Consider the following 21,611-nt stretch of genomic DNA (forward strand, 5'->3'; position numbering starts at 1 on the left):
GTCTTGAACACAGGGAATTAAGAACTAATGGCTTACATGCTAAAATGTACAGCATGGTGACTATAGTTAATAATACTGTATTGCATATGTGAAAGTTGCTAAAAGTAAATCTTAAAAATCCTCATCATAACAAAAAAAAATTCTTGTAACTATGTATGGTGATGAATGTTAACTAGACTTATTGTGGTAATCATTTTGTAATACATACAAATACTGAATCATTATGTTGTACACTTGAAACTAATATAATGTTATATGTCAATTAGATCAATCAATCAATGCAGTAAAGTATTAGCCCATGGAGAGAAAGTCCAGAAATAAAATGCTAAATTAGTATATAACAATGGTATTGACCACTTGAAATAACTTTTTAAAAGAATTAGGGGCTTCCCTAGTGGCGCAGTGGTTGAGAATCTGCCTGCCTATGCAGGGGACACGGGTTCGAGCCCTGGTCTGGGAAGATCCTACATGCCGTGGAGCAACTAGGCCCGTGAGCCACAACTACTGAGCCTGTGCATCTGGAGCCTGTTCTCTGCGACAAGAGAGGCCGTGACAGCGAGAGGCCCGCGCACCGCGATGAAGTGGCCCCCACTTGCCGCAACTAGAGAAAGCCCTCGCACAGAAACGAAGACACAACACAGCCAAAAATAAAATAAATAAATAAATTAAAAAAAAAAAGAATTGGAAAATCATGGGTATATCAATAAAGAGTGTTGGGACAACTGGAAAAAAAACAAACAAAAAAAGAAAGAAATGGCTTACAACCATGCTGAGAGAATATGACACTAGGTTCCACGAGTCTAGCAGCCAGCTTAGTGAAATTGATAATTTGTAGTGGCTACATAAAAGTCTTTATGATAAATGACCTACATTGAATGATTTGATGGGATTTATTATCTTATTTTAGTTTTAAAAATCTAGACGGGCCTACTAGAACCACGCTAGGTAGTGATATGAGATGTGGAATCTAGATACAGAGTGATGACACGGGATTTGTATCACAATCTACCTTGTCATAAGACTTTTTACCTATTAATTTTTATTATCCCAACACTCCAAGATTAACAGGGCAGGTAATGATTAGAAGATACCTCCAATCAAGACCGCAAAGTTTTCTGGTAACACTCATCATCACTTTTATTCCTCAAATATTTAAAGACAGTCTCCTCATGAAATTCAGCTTTTTTTTTTGGATACAAAAAATTCCAAAGGGCTAAAAAAACCCAAAGAAATTAAATACTAAACCTTTTTGTCCCTATACATTAGGAACTTATTTATAAGAACAAAATGTTTAGTAGGACAATTTTTTTTAATGTTTTACTAAATTCAAAGCCTATATTTTGTATAAGCACTTGAAATGGTTTAAAAAAAAAATCCACAGAAAGTTCTATTGGACAGTGCTTTTCTAGAAAGATGGCAAAGTAGGTCTTCATATAGTATATTTTATAAAAGATATCAAGTCAAATGAATTCTTTATTTTTACAAAACTAAGTTTGCTTTTAAATAAGCAAACATTTGAAAGAGGGCACTAAATACTCACACACTGATAGAACTGCCCACGCTGACCTCCAGTCACAAAGCGTTTCCCATCTGGATTCCAAGCCACACTTGTTAAACTGTCTTCATGAGACTGGCTCATTTTTGTCCTTAGCTCTCCCGTCTACAAAGAAATAAAACTGTGGATGAGATCTTCAAGATACTCTTCTAAAGGAAATGTACAAAGAAAAAAAAAAGATAGTAACTGGGATATCTGGTTAGTTTAATACTTCTAATTAGAGAAATAAACTGTTTAAATTGCCCTCATAGAAAGAGACTATAGCACTCAGAAGAGAAATTAAGGACTTGAAGGAAAACTCAGGAGTCAAACAAAGCCTGGCATATGTGATCCAAAGAAGAGATGAGATAAACTCCAATAGAACTCTTGTCTTAAATCAATTACATTCATAAATTAAAACATGTAATTTTTCCCAAGTAAGATAATGAAATGCCCAGTACTACATACCTATTCCTTCTGAGTTTCCACTTCTCCTTAGTTCATAGTTCTTTATAAATTTTATTCTAAAATTACAGTTCATGCAATTAGCAACTCCTTAAGAACATGATTAATAGGCAGAAAAACTATGCCCTTAAACTAGGCCAAGACTGTAGGCAATCTAAATTATGTTAAACTTCATATTCAAGATGCTCAAAATGTAGTAGGAAAAATGGGGAGAGAAAAACAAAAATTATTTTTCTGATATATAACTTTATTTCAATTAAAAGTAACAGAAAAGAATGAAGAACTTTTGTACTGTTTAGCACAGTCATTTTAAAGCATTCCCAACTAATCAAGACTATTTAGTTGATTACAACCCTCAGATATCCTCCTGTTATTTTTTCTAAGTTATCCAACTTAGAAGGTAGACGCATACCATTTAATTTAGTCTTGATTCCATTTTGTTGATGGATTAGAAACAGGATCTGAGAGATAATAGCTGCCCTTGGTATAATAAAAAGTACATGGGCATAATTTTCCTGTGAGAAATGGGTAATCAAAAGTAAAAAAAAAAAAAAAAAAAAGTGCATGATCAGGAAATGGGGCCAAGTAATAAAAGCAAAGAGGGCACAAAAACCAGAATGTCTTCCTTACACTGAAAAAGAAAAAAAAAATTCGGCAATCTTAAATCCTTCTCCCATATTGTTTATTGCTCTCAAGTCACTGTTTTTTTGGGTTGCTCGATATAAACAGGTAAAAAATAAAAGTTTAGAAACACGAATACACATGAAACAGCTAAATCCTCAGCATTTTCTATTCACAAATGTGTTAATACACTAAGTTCTGAAGGCAGAAATGGTCTTTTTCTCTGTTATGCTCAGGACCATGAGTGTATGAGGCCATTACAGGTATCCCCTGCTTTTCAATAGTTCACTTTCAGCCAAGTGGCTTTCACAAAGACCTACATTAGTACCTGTTTTTGCTAACCAATAGACATCTGAAGAGGATTTTTGCTTTTACAAAAAAAGTCCGTGAAAAGGGAAAGTAGTGTTCAGTGTTTTGCAATGAATTGTCACAGAGGCAGCACACACCCTGAAGAGTGAGAGTGGCATCGCTAAGCTCCTTCCCAGGAACTGTGCTCAGCATCTCAGCATCAAGCTGCCATGGCTTTGAACTATGTGAGCATCTGTGCTTTATCTTGATTTCTTTTGTGCATCCATTAGTAAGATGTGTCCTAAGGTAACTGCTTCTTCACTTTACGCCAGGGGTCCCCAACCCCCGGGCTGCGCACAAGTACCGGTCCCTGGCCTGTTAGGAACTGGGTCGCACAGCAGGAGGTGAGCGGCGGGCGAGCGAGGGAAGCTTCATCTGCCGCTCCCCATCGCTAGCGTTAGCGCCTGAACCATCCCCTTCCCCTACCCGCCACACCCCCCCCCCACCCTGTCCGTGGAAAAACTGTCTTCCACGAAATCGGTCCCTGGTGCCAAAAAGGTTGGGGACCGCTGCTTTAAGCCATTTCAGCTTATGAAACATTCCACAGGAATACTCTACTTTTCAAGTAGCATGGGAAACCTGTAATTAGGAATCTACCTAAAAACACAAAGGAGCAATTTGAAAACTGACTTAAAAGAACCACTCTTTTAGAACAAGTCTATGTAACGTAATGCACAGTAAAACAGTTAAGCTAGAACATAGCTGAACTGTCCAGAAATTCAAAATTGACTCAAAGGAAGACTACACAGGCACTATAAATTGAGTCTCTATTATAGGATTATGACTATGTACCTCTCCTCCCTTTGAGGGGGGAAAAACAACTTTAATGGAAAAAAAAATTGTCTTTTAGGTCAGATTCAGTTCAAGCCTGTTTCATTGAGAAGCCATCCAATCTATTCTGTGCTTTGCCACCCCCCGAGCCCAATCAGAAATACAACACTGATTCAACACCGGTTTGATAAAAATGGCATAAAGACATTTTGGGGACAACTGAGGATTTTTTAATTATGAAATGAATATTAGACATGAGAGAATTAAAGTTAATGTTCTTAGATAAGATAATGGCATTTGATTATGTAGGAGAATGTTATTTTTTAGGAGATACGTGCTTAAGTATTAAGGAGTAAAATATCATCTTAATTTACTTCCAGATGTTTTGGGTATGGAGATATATATATATATATATATATATATATATATAAAAGCACGTACATTTGTATGCATGCATGTAGGTATGTACACACATATGTGACAAAATGTTAGTAACATCTGTTGAATCCAGGGTGGCCGGAATACAGGTCATCACTGTCATCACTGTACTCATCTTTCAACCTTTCTCAGTGTTTGGAAATTTTCTTAATAAAAAGCTGGGTTGAAACAGAAATCTTACTGTAGAATTAGATTTATGGCACATCATCTTCAGGTACATCTTAGTATTCATCTGTCCTCTATACCATCTTATTGTATGAGTCATTTCTATGGAGCTCTAGCTTCACTCTCTTGGTAAAAATCAACTTACTTATAGGTCCTCAAACTCAAAACCACATCCTTTCAACTTACACTTCTACACTCAAACCCACAGCCTGAACTATTCACCTGCCTAGAGGTTAAAAAACCAAAGAACGGGACTTCCCTGGTGGTCCAGTGGTTAAGATTCAGTGCTTCCACTGCAGGGGACAGGGGTTCGATCCCTGGTCGGGGAACTAAGATCCCACATGCCGCGCAGCACGGCAAAAAAAAACAAAAAAAAGAAAAGAAACATTATTAAAAAAAAAAAAAAACCCAAAACAACCACCCCCTCCCGCAAAATCACCTAACCAGTCACCTTATAGAAGTTTAAAAAATAATTATGTGCATATATATATATATATATATTTTTTTTTTTTTTTGCGGTACACGGGCCTCTCACTGTTGTAGCCTCTCCCGTTGCGGAGCACAGGCTCCGTATGTGCAGGCTCAGCGGCCATGGCTCATGGGCCCAGCCGCTCCAGCATGTGGGATCTTCCCATACCGGGGCACGAACCCGTGTCCCTCACATCGGCAGGCGGACTCTCAACCACTGCGTCACCAGGGAAGCCCAAAAATAATTTTAAATGATAACTACAAGGTTTCCAAATAGAGTCTGTAGATAATGGAGTGAACTCAGTGCTGAGTTTTTCTAATGGGATGGGACCCTAGATAAAGTGTTCAAGTTTTCATTTAGAAACCGTAATAAAACCCTTAATAATAAGTACTGAAAACATAATTTAAATTTACTAAACGAGATTGGAACATTAAATATAGGCAAGGAGATGGTGCAATTGCCATCAGAATGGAAAATTTGGTATAATGTCGATATTTTCACACTTGAAAGGTAAGTTTCGTGTACCACTGTGCAACTGTAAAACAACTGTAAAGTCTTTTTTGAGGTACAAAGTACTACAGTAAATAGTACAAATTATACACTACGAAGTACAACATCCCTAAAAATACCTGCTGATCATTCTTTCAAAAATGCTACTATGCTCAGCATAATATTTAAATTTAGTATAAATCTGGACACCTGGGTTCCATTTGACGAATTATCTTTTACAAGAGATACATTCATGGTAATTTAGGTTGAATGATGCTGGTCTACAGATCATGAATAAAGTTATAATGAATACATGCAGTATGACTATACTTTAAAGACTAAACCAAGGATGAAATCTGCTCACTTGTACATTCCAAAGCCAAAGCTCAGAGCAGTCATCAGGGCCACAAGCAACAAGATAGTTGTCATCTGGACTCCATGCAATATAAGAAACACCGTAAGCATGTCCTTCTAAAGTTTTAAGCAGTTTTAGCAGGTGTGTATCCTAGGAGGGAAAACAAGACAACTTAGTTAACTCCAATTCCTAAAGTCCCAAGAACTTAAATAGCTGCGAAGATGAACTTTGATAATATAATTTAAATCTGAGGACATTTCCACAGATTTCACCAATTTCCCCCCCAACTGAAGCTCTAACAGCTTGCTTCATAAAGACTTGTTCTTGCTGCAGTATCTGTTAAGCGTCTACTACACACAAGGGCATTGTATGCTAGATGGAAATAAAGATGACACAGACCTTGTCCTTATGAGACTTTCAAGGAAACTGAAAACAGGTATAATAGAAGCTAACCCCCTCCTTTTTAAGACAGTTTTAGTGAGATATAACTTACCATAAAATTCACCCTTTTTAAAGTATATGATTCAGTGGCTTTTAGTATATTCACAGATTGTGCAACCATCACTACTATCTAACTTGAGAACATTTTCATCACCCCAAAAAGAACCCCCATACTCATTAGCAGTTATTCCCCATTCTCCCTCCCTCCAGCGCTGGCAACCCGACTTACTCTATGGATTTGCCTGTTCTGGACATTCCATATAAATGAAATCATACAACATCTAAGTCTTTTGTAATTGGCTTCTTTCACTTAGCATGATGTTTTCAGGGTTCATCCATGTTGTGGAATATAACAGTATTTTATGCCTTTTAGTTGCTGAATAATATTCCATTTTATGACTACACTGTATTTTGCAACATCTGGATTGTTTCTTTTTTTGGCTATTATGAATAATGTTGCTACAACTATGTATGAGTTTTTGTGCAGACCTGTCTTTATTTCTCTTGGGTCTATATGTAGGAGTAGAATTGCTGGGTCATATGCCAACGCTGTGCTAAACATTTTGAGGAGCTGCCAAACTGTTTTCCAAGTGTTTGAACCGTTTTACATTCCCACCAGCAGAGCTATCACTTATTTAGTGCTGATCAGTAATAGCACTATCCACAAACAATATCTCATTTAAACCTCATAAATCTAAAAGGTTAAGTATTAATTCTCCTCCCCTGTATTTCAGGGAAGGAACTGAAGGTTCAGATAGGTTACAAACTTGCCTTTGTTGATACCAGGGAACCTGAGGTGCCCGACTCTGAAGCTTTACAGGATGAACTATATATAGTGCAAACACTGAAGTGGCAAGTGACAAGACTGGAAAACCTGACACCATTATTTTAGGCTAAAGGGTTAAATTTTATCCTGTGAGTGAAGAGCCACTTATGATTTTTAAGCTTGGGAATATATAATATACTTGGTTTTAGGAACAGAACTCATACAACAGTGTGGAAGATGAATCAGAACGAAGAGACACAGGATAAGGACACCCCTAATGAGCCAGCACAGCAGCCATATAGTTAAGACAAAAAAATGAGGCCCTAAACTAACATGGTCAGGACTGAAAGAGGTCAGATCAAAATATACATGGGACGTAAAACTGACATGACAGGATGAGACAAGAAATGTTCAAAGACAACCTCTAAATTTCTGTTTTAGGGGATAAGGATGGATACAGACAGTGAATAGAGGAAGCAGGAATTTGGCTAGACTAAAGACTTATGGAGACCAGTTTTGAGCCTCGGGGAAATTCCAATGGTGATGACCCACAAGCAGTTAGAAATGGGTCTGGAACTAGCCTGCTAAAACAAGACTGGGAATTTGTTTGACAAAATTCACCAGTTCACAATGTAATTACTTCTGATTCTTCTTCGGGAAGATGACAATAGGTATGGAGTATTTTATCACAGTATCATTAGGTCAAAGTGGCTTGCATAATTTAATAAGCAAGTCAATTCTTTTGGACTAGTTCAAGATCTTCTAGGAACAAACTTTCATTCATAGTGGTGCTTTAGATCTACACAAAGATTTGCTTCTAAACTAATGACAAACAATACTACTACAGAAGTGTTTAACTCAAAAACTAAATGTCCATCAACAGATGAATGGATAAAGATGTGGTACATATAATACAATGGAATATTACTCAGCCATAAAAAGGACTGAAATTGGATCATTTGTAGAAATGTGGCTGGACCTAGAGTCTGTCATACGAAGTGAAGTAAGTCAGAAAGAGAAAAACGAATATTGTATATTAACACATATATGTGAAATCTAGAAAAATAGTACAGACGAACCTATTTCCAGGGCAGGAAGAAAGACGCAGACGTAGAGAATGGACGTGTGGACACAGTGGGGAAGGAGAGGGTGGGATGAATTGGGAGATTATGTTTGACATAAACACACTACCATGTGTAGAACAGACAGCTAGCGGGAACCTGTAGTATAGCACAGGGAGCTCAGCTTGGTGCTCAGTGATGACCTAGATGGGTGGGATGGGGGGAGGGGATGGGGGGAGGGGATGGGAGGGAGGTCCAAGAGGAAGGGGATATATGTATACATATAGCTGATTCACTTTGTTGTACAGGAGAAACTAACATAACATGGCAAAGCGATTACACTCCAATAAAAAAAATACCAAAAACTGTTTCATGCACATTAATTAAAAAATACAACGCTGTAAAACAGGGGTCCCCAACCCCTGGACCGACACTGGTCTGCAGCGTGTTAGGAACCGGGCCACACAGCAGGAGGCAAGCGGCGGGTGAGCCAGCGAAGCTTCACCTGCTGCTCCCCGTCACTCCCCGTCGCTCCCCATCGCTTGCATCACCGCCTGAACCATCTTCCCCCCCGCCCCCACCCGTGGAAAAACTGTCTTCCACGAAACCGGTCCCTGGTGCCAAAAAGGTTGGGGACCACTGTAAAAGAAGAAGTTGAAAACAAATGAGAATATTAATATTGTATCTTCTGAAGTACAATATCTCTATAGTAAGATATTCCAAGTGGTAATACTGTGTTCATGGAACCCACTTAACTTTGCTTGGATTTTGGGCAGGGGAATGGGTAAAATTCCTTTTTGGAGGAAAGGTAAGAAAACCTGTTAAAAGAAACTAGGCATTGGAATCACATCAATTGAAACCTTAAGGTTCTCTATACATTCTTTTTTCTATCCATTAAAAGTACACACACACAAAACACATGTTCCAAAAGAGCACCAATTTTCTTAAGAAGTTTTTCAAATAGTATTTGACAGAATAAAATATCATGATACCAAAGTCTATGAATGTAAGCATTAACTCTGCATTTCCCAAGCTAATCTGGCCATAAAAGCCCTTTACATATAACACCTATTAACATCTTGCTTAAGCAGTATTCTCACAGAAACACTTTGGGAAACACTGGCATAAAAGTCTGAACTCCTTAGTGTGCAAGATCCTCCTCGACCTGGTTGCTACTTACTTCATTAACCTCATCTCCTAGTCTACAAAATCTCTTTGCCCAAATGTCCAGCCACATTATCTTTCACACAAGGACCAGGTGTAACTGGTTTTGCCTAAATAATTATTTACTTCTCCTTCACCCAAGACTTAACTTGTCTTAACTTTCCCTTGCTTTCCAGTTCCAGTACACTATATTATCAGGAGCCCAGTGTGACTTCTCTCTATCAAAAGGCCTGGCACACAGCAGGTGCTCAATAAATACTTGCTAAACCAAAGGAACTCTTACACACTGCTGCTAGAAGAAAAAACAAAATAAAAAAAGTTTTGATATTGTTGCTTTCTTTTCAGACATCTTGCAAATAACTACTGAACAAAAATGCTCCTCATAATAGTATTCAAAGGCTATGACTGGATCCCAACCTATTTTTCTAGTCATGTTTCCCACGCTTTGCCTTAGTCATCCTATTCTCTTACTTGGGGGTGGGGAGAAAGGAAGGGAAGGTCCCTCTCTTCCTTTTCCTGTCTCTACCTGTGCTATGCACAGCAAGCCTCAAATGAGGTACTCCTAACCTGTGAAGCTACTTGGTGCTTTCACAATACTTTACATATACTGTACGATTCTTATTTCAATGTATGTAATTCCCCTTTCTAAACTGTGCATTCCTTTCACAGAGGTTCTTAACCTGGGATCTAAAGGAGTCATCCAGGGATAGAAGCAGCAGTCCTTGTACTTGAAAATGCACACCTTTATTTTCACTAACCACAGACTGAAGTTCAGTATTTCCTTCAATCTTGAATGCAGGCAGTTAACAAGCAAGGTAGTATCAAGTATTATATTAGGTCATATTAGGTGACTGTTAATAATGGAAATCTCAAATATTTTCACATCATATTATAGTTGTTGCAGATATCTCAAAATATTATTTATGCTTGTCACTAATTCAAAATTCTTATAGCTATCAGATCTGCTGCTAGAATTTGTTACTGAATATGTTAATAAAAAAGCAGCATTATTACTATACTGTATCTGTACTATTTTGATAACTATATTTCAATATAATTGGGTTTCCTTTGTAATTAATATATAATATATACTTGGGCTTCCTATGTGTTTTGGTTTATGCATTTAAAAACATTATTCTGAGGAGGGGGTCCACAGGGTTCAGACTGCCAGAGGAGTACATGGTACAATAAAAGGGAAAGAATGCCTTATTTAAGACAAAGGGTAGATCTTATTTACCTTTCTTCATTCATAGCATAGTGCAGGTACACAAGAATTGATGTATGCTGTCAAATTTGATTCTCTTCTTTTTAAAATATTTCCTTTTATGGCTCCCTTTCTCTATTTTTTCAACATAAGAGTTCAAAACTTTATTGTGGGCTAATATCATATTCTAATTCTAAATTTTAAAATAAGATTACTTATAATTTCTCATTTTAGGTGAATGACTCCTATACCAAATACATCTCCCTAACCTATTTGAAGTCACGTACTTCCTTGATTGCTCGATAAATGTTTAATTGGCTGAAAGAAATGGAAACACTTATTTCTACGAATCTGTAGGTCACCTGGTTATAAACAAAGACAAATCTAATTTTAGAGAGAACTTAGAATTTTAAATCCAGAATACAATACTTTTCGTATGTATCACTGGGGGGGGAGAAATGGGGGGGGTGTTTAACAGAGGTTCCACAAATTACAGAAGATAATGAAGGGTTTCAGAAGGCAAAATGGTAACGAGTCTTTTCTAACCTGTGACAGAATGGACATTGTATTAATCTGTAAATCAAGTATTAACAAAGATAAACTGACAGAGACATTAAGAGCAGTAGGTCTGGAGTAAAAGTATTCCTGGATTTAAGTCTAACTCTGCCATTTATAAGCTGTGAGGGCCTGGGCATTTAACTTTTATCTAGGTTTCCTCATCGGAAAACAGGAGATATTAGAATCTCACAGCGTTATTCAGAGGATAAAACTAGATAATGCACGCACAGACCAAGTACAATCCTAGCACATAACGCTCAACCATTTTGATAATATTAATCTGTATATATTACCTAAACAACACAGAAAGAGATAAGACATGACAAAGATGACAAAAAATGCTCTTGGAAAAGAATGCTACTTATATACACATACTTTAAAAATATGTACTCAATCAATTAGATTAAAAACTACTTTTTGCAATCTAAACATTCATACTGGAGTACATACCGGATCAACTTGCCATATGATAACTGTCGTATCTTTTGATCCTGTTGCTAGTTTAGTGCCATCGTTAGAGAATTTACAGAACCACACTTCATTACAATGCTCCGTAAGTATCTGCTGAGTATAACATGGGAACTGCCTCCTAAAACAAATAAGTCCACAAATAATTATTCTTTTAAAATAGATTAAGAGTAATAATAATGAAAAAGGTTAAACAACTGATGAAACTTCTTTGAAGATCAAAAACTTTCAAAATAAAATATGAATGCATTTGTAAATCCTAAGAATCACATTTATATTGGTTATATTGAAAAAGAAAATATTATAACATTAGTCAGGCAATCTCAGGGGAAATCAGTAACCTAAAGTCTGCTTCAATTTACAATTTATCCTTTCCCCCCGCCCTCAAGATTAAAGAGAATTTTTGGTCTGATTAAGTCAGTTCATATAAATAAAAATTAACAACCAGGGCTTCATGTTTGTCTGTATAAGTGGGCTGGCATCAGGTTGTTCTAGAAGAAATAATGTACATTTTCATTTATATAAAAGCAACTTGGCATAACAAACAGAACAGGCACTGTAGCCAGACAGTTTTGGGTCACAAGCTTTATTATCTTTGCCAAGTCATTTAACTCCTCTGAGTCTCAGTTCTCTCATCTATAAAATGAGATGAATATATACGTAACAAGGTTCTTAGGGTTCCTATAAGGATGAGAAACACATCTGAAGTTGCTGGAATGTAACAGCTATTCAAAAGTGATTACCAGTATTACTTTGGGGACAGCACAGGAGAAGAGCAATACATGGTAGAGGCTGTAGTGGTCAAGAGTAAAGCCTTACGAATGGGAGCAGTAGAGTCTGAGAGACTTAGGTTCAAATCCTGGCCACTTACTAGCTGTGATTCTGGGAACTTATTTAATCTCTCTAAATCTCAATTTTTCCAGCCATAAAATAAAGACAGACAAGGGTACCTGCGTTATAGAATTCCTTTTACAAGGATGAGATAATGAATGTAAAGCATTTAGACTGAGTCTGACGCTTAGCCAGTACTTTGTAAGTTGCAGTTTTTATACATTAAGGGTAAAGAATTCTATGATTAACTTTCCTAAGTTAAAGAGGATAAAGTTATCCTAAGAATGACTATTCTCATTAAGCACTCACTTTTAAAAACCATTCTATCCTTTTCCAGTTTCTACATCAGGACTGTCCAATAGAGCTTTCTGTGATAATACCCACGTTATATAACTGTACTGTCCAATCTGATAACCCTACCTGTATGTGGCTAGTGAGCACTTGAAAGGTGGCTAGCACACTTGAGGAACTTAGATTTTTTTCATTTAATTTTAATTTGAATGACTTTTCCTTTACATTTAAATGGCTACATGTAATTAATGGCTACTGTTGGGACAGTACAGATCTGTATTGTAAAAAAGTTACTTAAACGTTAATGGGTAACTTCTAAGTCTGTTTTAAAAAAATGGTCTTCTCTATTTTTTTCCCCCACACACATGGTAATGTACCTTAGCAGTTGGCTACTTGGAGACTGCTTTAAACGTTTAGACTAACTATAAATTGCTTTAATATTAAAATATTAGTCTATATCTGAACTGAAACATAGTCAATTCCAGTTTACATTTATTAAGCACCTATTAGATGCCAAGGACTGCGCTACATGCTTTACACACAGTAGCGTTAATTCTCAAAACTACCTTGCAAGGCAAGTAATAGCCCCATTTTCAGGAGGCTCAAGGAGAGCAAGTAACTTAACATATATAAAACTGATAAATAATTGAACTAGGATTATAAACCTATGGCTGACTCCAGGGTCAGTTTTCTTTCCAAATATCATTTTTCAAATCATATTTTTCAAGACACTGCTGGATAAAATTTCAATCAAATAAGTACTTCTAAATCAAAAATGATTTTTCCCCCTCCTATGGGTAATAGTCAATATTTATTCAGTGAGAAACACTTTATATCTAGGTATAAAATACACAATAATTCAAATGGCTAAAGTCGATCATGAATGAAGATATATCTAAAATCAGAGCAGCAAAATGTTCTTAAGGAAGGAATGATTCATAATCAAAATTACAGGGTGCAAGGCAACCAGATTATTGACAGTCAGTTGTATCTGAATGTCAAGGTGGTATTTAAATTGTCATTATTATTACTTAAATAATCTTTTAAAAAGACTAATTGACAACCCCTAGTTTATTAAAAGGCTACGTCTTTGTTTTCAAGTAAATTTAAAATTTTAAGATTTGTTAAAAATATCAGTACCTTCCCAAATCAAACTGAAGAAAAGTAGCATTTTAATCAAGCATTTTAAACCTTAACATTTTATAAATCTTAACACTCTATAAATATTTTATGATCCTTTACTAAAAAATAATACTTATAAGCAGCTATCTGTGGAAATATTCTTCCACCGTTTGCTGGTGGAAAAAATCCCACAGAATTACTTAACAAGAAAATTCCTGTCCCTTACTGATCAAATTTCACCAAAAATATGTATGCATGAATTGTGAAAAATATAAATAATATACAATCTAATGAAATTTCTTCAGTGCTGATCAAGATAAAAAAAAGTTATAGTTCATATTTTCATAATCAATTCTTTATTCTCCAGAGATTAAAGAAGGCCGGTATTTAGATTTAAATGCTAAGATTTAATTCCGAAAATACAGTTTTCTAGTTTCAGTGCTAAAATGTAGTTTCTAAAAGGGAATAAAACAAACAATAAAAAATATCAACTTTTATTTTGAAGACATTCAGATGAGTCAGGAACACCAGCAATTACATAAAATTTAGGTTCTATTTTCCCAGTTCAGCAATAAAGGGCACAACTCACTCTAAAGACTATATATACTGACTTACTTAGTGCCTGACATCTATCTCCCCACTTAGTGTCTCCCCAGAGTGAAAAGTCAAGGCTGACTCCTTGGAGAAACTGGGTAGATGGAAGCCTTTCACTGAGAGAGGGAATTCAATAGGAAAAACAGACTTTGCAGGGATAAGTGAGAGGAGAGGGAAATTCTTGTTTGAGATGTTGCACTTACGGTACTTGAGTAATATCCACATTGTCGTATTAAGGTCTAAGGCTTAGGAGATAGTTCTGTAGCTCTAGCCCAGACCTAGGGGTCATTAGAATCATGTAAGTATAACCTAAACAGGAAGAGTAGGGTGAGAAAAGAAACATAGTTCTGGAACACAAACTTATTAAAGGGACAGGGAAAGCGGAGGAGCCTCTTTCCTGGAGGAGTAGCCAGGAGTAAAACCGAGTCTGGAAAAAGGAAAAGCTTCACGGCAAAGCAGTCAAATGCTATAGAAATGCTAAGATGTAGGTTGGAAAGTAGCCATTGGATTTAATAAAGATGTTGTTCTTTATCAACATTAGGAACAGTTCTGGTGTTGTGTTGGCTGCGTAAACCCTAATACTACAGAGATCTGAAAGGTGAAGAAGTAGTAAGGAAGGCAACTATTTTAGGAAGTTAGCTCTACTGCAGGCGGCGGGGGGGGCATGGGCAGTAATAACCAGGAAGAGCACAGAATCAAAGTTTTGTTTTGTTTTTAGAAGATTATAGGGAAGACCTTCCAATCGTCAATGGTTATTTCTGAGGAGCAAGAACTCTTTCATTCTTACGTAACACTTCAGAGTGCTTTCTATGCAGGTTTATAGGAGTTTGATCCCTGATCTGAGGGTTGGAAAAAGTCAGACTAAATACTGTCCATCATTTACTTTCACAGGTACTGGTATAGAAATTAAAGCACTTAAGAAAAATGTAGGTCATGTGCTCATAACATTGCAGTTTCCAAACAGGAAGGCAAGCTCTCAGCTTACTGACACCTCCTGAACCATGAAGTCTACCATATATACCTTTCAATGTATTCCACCACCAATAAATTCATGAACCACAAAAAATTCGGGTTCACAATCACCTTAATTTTAACATTGATCTCAAATTCCCTAAAGGAGCTATAAAATATGAAACCAGATAGCCTTTTAATCTATTATCTCCTCCTACCTCTATTCAACTTAAACGAAAAGAGTTAAAAATTCTCTTAAGCAAATCAGAGAACAATGTTAAAGAATAACAAGGGATAAAGGAAAAAAGATCTCTAATCACTTTCTTTAAGTACACCACGTAATTATCCAATACTTTAAGATAACTAAGACTTAAGTAATTTATGGCCAATAGTTCAATTATCACTATTTTTTAAATTGCAATGGGGGAGGGTGAAGTGAGAATCCAACTACATTTAAAAGTAGTTTATGCCCAAGTAAACGATGATCTTAAATCGCAGTGCATGTATGCACACATATGAGTTTTGTAGTTATTCAGAAATTCCTTGTTTTTCCAAAGCTCTCATACTTATACATTTTTGTTCTTCCTATGCATGTTATTTTCAGTAGTTCTCTGAGGATATTTGATAAAAGAAACTGAGCATGTGCACTGCAGCTGTTATGTCTGGTTCACCAGACCCAAATAATTTTCTTCCTGGAGTTTGAAAGATTTCACAATTTGTTTTTCAGTATCTTAAAAATTAAAGCTCTGCTGAAATTTTGGAGATCATTGTTCAAATAGTAGGGACTTTTTTACTCAAAACACTCCTAACATCGAAAGTGAAGCCCGAATTCTTCAAAGTTAAATTATGTAGATGGGTAGGTATGATAAAACCCAAACCAGAAAGTTAGTACCTGTTGCTCTAAACATGTCTAGTTGAAAGGTCACTTTCAACTAAAAAGCAGAACTTTCATTATGAAAAAAGTATTTCCATGACCTTTACGAGCAGAAAATAATCTGGGCTATAGTTAAAACAGCCATAATGTCCAGGAAAAAAAAAAATCACTAAGTGATCTCCGGCATCCAAGGACAGTAAACACTTCAATCACTGGCATTCTTATACAGTATCACTTACAAATTCTTAGAAAAATGGCCAGATATAGAAAATGACCAACCAAACCCACAGGCAAATAAAGGCAAAACAGGCTTTGCAGCTTCAGTTCTCAAGGACTGGTTTCCTATATAAACATATACAAATTTCTCTTAATTGTCAACTTCAAGAGTTCTAGCTGTACTTGTGAATGCTAAAGCAAACATGAATTGTTTTATGGTGACAGGATAAAACTCTAAAAAAACATTTTAATAAAGTTCATAAGTGAGACCATAAAAGGTTAGCCTACTTTAGAATGTAAAAAGTTTTTCTCTTACCTACTACAAACATGATCTATAAGCAGAGACACAGAATCTAGATTATTATCAAGTTTCGTATTGTGATATAGGCACCGATCCCTTTGTAGTTCCACCGCCTGCCGCAGGAGAGTTTGTAAACGCCGTGGAGGAAGCATCACTGATGGTGGTAAATAGGCTTTAATAGAAGATATTTTTAAAAAGAGAAATAAAAATTAAAATTAAAAAAACAAAACAGTTTACTTTTATTTAGGACATCTGACTCATCTTCTGCTGTACTTGCCCTTACTGTAATAATACCATGCCCTTAAATAGAGCAGTTCTGGGCGACATAACATGTAAGCTTCATGAATATCTGTCAGCACCTACAGCTAGGTTGCCACTAGAATGGCATACACTTGGGCAAGAGGGCTTTAATTTGCATGTGGATCCCCTAGAACAACAACAACAACTCAGCAAAAAATAAAAGGGCACTGATGATGAAAAGAAAATCTAGAGATAACTGTGTCCCAGAGGGAGATGAAGCATCACTGCAAGTATAGGAAAAATACCCACTTAACGAAGAGCGGGCCAAAATGTTGGAACAAGTTCCAGGTCCCATCAAATTGCTTCTAATGCCAAGGATAGTGTGAAAATTCAGGGAATATAACTGGAGTTTTGATTATAGATACCAATCTATTCCAATCCTTCAAGGCTTACACCTCCACAACCACATGGTCTTCTGATTCTTAGGATCTCCACTCCCACCTCAACATGAAAACACAGAATATGGTATAACCAGAGAGGGAAAGAGGGTCTTTCATTATAAAGATGTGGCAAAAATGAAACCCCTACTCTAATTTGGAAGTTATATAAAATATTTGGAAGGAGGGTAAAACATTTTACTTAAAGAAATCTGTGCCTTACTGTTGAAATCAACAAAAAACAGGCATACCTCGGAGATACTGTGGGTTCAGTTCTAGACCACCGCAATAAAGGGAACATCACAACAAAGCGAGTTACAAGTATTTTTTTGGTTTCCCAGTGCATATAAAAGCTGTGTTTACACTACATTGTAGTGTGTTAAGTGTGAAACAGCATTATGTCTAAAAAAAATGTACAAGCCTTAATTAAAAAATACTTTATTGCTAAAAAATGCTAACTATCATTTGACAACTCAGGGTTGCCACAAACCTTTAATTTGTAAAAACTGCAGTTATCTGCGAAGCGCAATAAAGTGAAGAGCAATAAAACGAAGTCTCCCTCTATCTAAAACACTTGTGGCTTAAAGCTGTGGTTTACATGTTTTTTTCTCTAACCACAGCATTTCTCCCCCAAACAGAATCTTAAGCGGAGCATCACTACATAAAAGAAATGAAAGGAGACTTGCTCTGGGACCAGCATCCTGTTACTGACTCCTGAAGTTAGCTTCTTAGACTCCATGGTGGAATTTGAAGTCTCTGATTTAAAGGGCCTCTTACACTGACATATATACACTACCAAACATAAAATAGATAGCTAGTGGGAAGCAGCCGCATGGCACAGGGAGATCAGCTCGGTGCTTTGTGACCACCTAGAGGTGTGGGATAGGGAGGGTGCGAGGGAGACGCAAGAGAGAGGGGATATGGGGATATAAGTATATGTATAGCTGATTCACTTTGTTAAAAAGCAGAAACTAACATAAAAATGTAAAGCAATTATATGCCAATTAAGGTGTTTAAAAAAAAAATAAAGACCTATCAAAAAAATAAATAAATAAAGGGCCTCTTAATGGATTCCCCCTCACTCCTCTTACATAACCACTTGATAAGAGTATGTCTAGACACAAGTCTTCCTAATTGATTCGTAGTATCATTTCTAAGAGAAAATACAGAAACATCAAAATTCAAGACTCTTACTCTGAAGTTTGTCCAACAGTTTGGATCTTGAAGCTGTTCCTTTGCCTTCCCATTCCGCTTTTGCACGTAGGTCTTCTGCATGGCTACACATCAGATACCTAAAAATATGACAGGAGAAAGCACCAAATATCAAACCCTTTTCTCTGAATTAAACATAATTGAAAAGTACTGATTATACTTTGGATATCTAGTTCTTACTAAGAAATATAAATCAGGAAGAAATTTCTACAGTGGACCCAATTCATTAATACAACCTGGCACCTGAATATAACAATAGAATAGTAGATATTATTGTTATGCTATCTATTAACAAAATGCTTCCTTATATTTACTGTTATGTATCATTATACATATGTAGCTCTTATTGGGTGCCAGGCTCTGTTCTTAACTAAGCACTCAACATATATTAGTTCGTTTTATGTTCATAACAATCCTGTATGAAGTAAACACTATTATTCTATTTTTACAAATGAGGAAACAGAAAGCTTAAGTAGCTGGCTTAGGGTTAAGCAGCAAAGTAGAAAATGAACCCAGGCATTGTAGCTGCAGAACTTTCTCTTAACCAGTATGCTAACCTAACTGCTCCTCAATAAACAAAACGAAACTAAAAAAAAAAAACCTTCAAAGATACTCATACTCAGTTAACTAAACAAAAACAACATACCTTCAAAAGTTTTTCATAAATGCCACTCAAGAAATGGTATAATTGGATAATCATCCTTGTGTCATCTTGTGAAAGGTACTGAGATCCCAAAGCAGAATATTTGGGAACTGTTTTATTACTCACTATATGTGCCGAAGGAGGCATAAATGCTAAATTCATGGATTCTGGAGAATACATGAGGGCCCCCTGCTGGAAGTGTGACCCTGACCTGGTTCTGGCTCTTCTCAGAAGAACAGGCTTTAAAAGTAAAAGAAGTGAAAGAATTATTCAAACCTGGAGATTAGACCTGGCAAGTAACTCTCCTGCTATTTCGCCTAGTACTCTGGTCTCAGACAATCTGTTCTTCTCATTTGTAACAAGGGTATTAAGTAGGGTAGTGAGGATTAAATAAGAGGGAGTATATGAAGTACTTGGTCTACTACCTGGTATATAGGTAGAGCTTGATAAATGGTCATGTAAGTATCAGAAACCTCTCAGTTAACTTGAGTATCACCACCTCCTTTTCTTAACTGCATATTGCATTTAGCATATTACATTTAGCATCTAAATAATGTAATAGCCTCTTACCCAACAGCAGAACTACTTGTTCTCTTGCTGTTTACTAAATATATAGTGCCTTAGCTGATGAGAACTTACTTTTTAATATGTAAGTAATTACACTCACAAAACCCTATAAAAGAAGTTGGACAATGCAAAAATTTGGCTTCCAAAATAACTTTTGGGGAGTTATTATCAATTTTACGAAAAATTGTTTACTTTTAGAATTTTCCAAAAGTTACCCATGGTTGCTCTGCTCCCTTTTGAAAATACACATTATACCCTAAGGTTTCAAACGCGTGTCTGTTTATGGGAAGTCATGTGGTATAACTCAAAGGACACTGGACTAAGAGGAAGAAACCATGTCAATTCGACATCTTGTCATTTCTGGGCCATTTCCTTACGTGAACAATACTTGTCACAGTTAAAAGATAAAAATGCAAGGATGAGGTTTAAGTGTTTTGTTGGAAGAAGTGGGTAGAAGGTCTCACCGTTTACGAAGATGAGGAAAACGAGAGGAGGAGCAGGTTTGTGCGGGCTGGGTGGGTGGAGGGACAATGGGAATTAAGCATTTCTGTTCTCAACACGTAACTTTGAGATACCTTTTAGACATCCAAATGGAGACTGTCAAGTAGGCTATCAGGTATATACACTTTGAGTTCAGATGAGAGGGTAAGTTTAAGAGCCACTGGCATGTAGATGGTATGTGAAGGCATAGTATAGAATGAGATCACCTAGAAGGTGTGTGTAGACAGAGAAGGGAGGGAGGTCCAAAACCAAGGGTTTGGGCACTCTAACATTTAAGGGATCGACACGAGGATAAAATGAGATTGTGTCTATGAAACGCTTAGCAAGGACCTGGTACATGACAAGTATATGTTAAAAAAAAGTCTGTATGCATCAACACTAGAAACTTTATTGCTTTTTTTTAATAGAAGATTATGCCACAGGGCTTTTATAGAAGATCATGAAATGGCATTTCACTGTTAATACATATTTCTTCTCCCTTCACCCACTTAAGCATCTCTCTATTTCAATATGGAAAGCTTCCTAGGATGACAAAAATAGTTTGTACACACATAAGTGAAATTACCCAGACAAATATTACCCAAGAATTTAGCAATACTCACATCTTGGGAAAATATTAAAAGAAATGCAACTTTGGAATGGTAACCTTGATAAAAATAGCTCCTTCCTCAACCTGGAGCTAAGAACTGAGCTTTCTTACCCACTAAGAACATGAATGCGCTCTGTATTGTATTTCAGTGGCGTCAATTCACAGCGTAGAACTTGAAGTGCCTCCAGGACCTTGCCATCCTCCAGGTATTCCAGGTACTTCTGCTGCAGCAGCAAAAACTTCATCCTCTGACATGACAGAAAGCAGCAGTCAGGGGAAAAAAGTTGATGGAAGTTTCAGAAAATGTTTGTGCCTAAACAGAACAGTAGAAACCATTCTACTATGCCCTTTAAAAATAATTGTTATAAAGCTTTAAAAAGACTCAAAATATTTTGATTTAATAGGGTCACAGCAGATTAAATGTGACCCTATTGCTCCATTTCACATATTAATAAAAGTCTGCTTTGAACAAATAATCTCAAATTAGAAAAGATCATTAGTGACCAAGGCATCAACACAGGAGAAAATTAATTCTGCCCTCAAAACATTCACCTAGAATTTTACTTCTTGCGTGAAAAGCTAGAACTATTTCAAGTATTCTAAATTTGCTTTTTAAAAAGTCTGACTTCTATAATGGCTGTTGGGGGGTTTCATGCAACAAGTTTTAAAAAGACAGCAGAAAAACCAGTTAATGGAGGAATTACTTAAAGGCCACAATGTGAAAGAAGGACTAAGTAGACCAGAAAGCAGAACTGGAGCCACTGGGTCAAAGTTACAAAGTGTCATATTTTGGCTTATCAAAGGTAAGAAAAGGTGTCCAGCAACTGGATTAGAGGCTGGTGTGCAAAGTACTGAGTTTCCTATGACTAAAGTGGACAAGCATGAGCTTGATGGACTCACTGTCTCTAGGTGGCAATAAAGGGAT

The 21,611-nt window shown here is 36.5% G+C and overlaps 1 protein-coding gene across 2 annotated transcripts in view; it reads right to left on the reverse strand.

Annotated features, from left to right (window-relative positions):
* Nucleotides 1-21,611, reverse strand: part of WDR26 (WD repeat domain 26) — a 42,460-nt gene that overhangs the window by 13,013 nt on the left and 7,836 nt on the right. For both annotated transcript variants that reach the window (XM_030868400.3, XM_030868401.2), the window contains exons 4-9: nucleotides 20,798-20,934; nucleotides 18,369-18,466; nucleotides 16,513-16,669; nucleotides 11,300-11,438; nucleotides 5,665-5,805; nucleotides 1,541-1,660 (exon numbers count right to left, since the gene is read on the reverse strand). In XM_030868400.3, the coding sequence (XP_030724260.2) occupies nucleotides 1,541-1,660; nucleotides 5,665-5,805; nucleotides 11,300-11,438; nucleotides 16,513-16,669; nucleotides 18,369-18,466; nucleotides 20,798-20,934 (792 nt within the window). The remainder of the gene's footprint in view (nucleotides 1-1,540; nucleotides 1,661-5,664; nucleotides 5,806-11,299; nucleotides 11,439-16,512; nucleotides 16,670-18,368; nucleotides 18,467-20,797; nucleotides 20,935-21,611) is intronic.

The sequence above is a fragment of the Globicephala melas genome, chromosome 1, assembly GCF_963455315.2.
Source record: "Globicephala melas chromosome 1, mGloMel1.2, whole genome shotgun sequence".
Classification (NCBI taxonomy): domain Eukaryota; kingdom Metazoa; phylum Chordata; class Mammalia; order Artiodactyla; family Delphinidae; genus Globicephala; species Globicephala melas.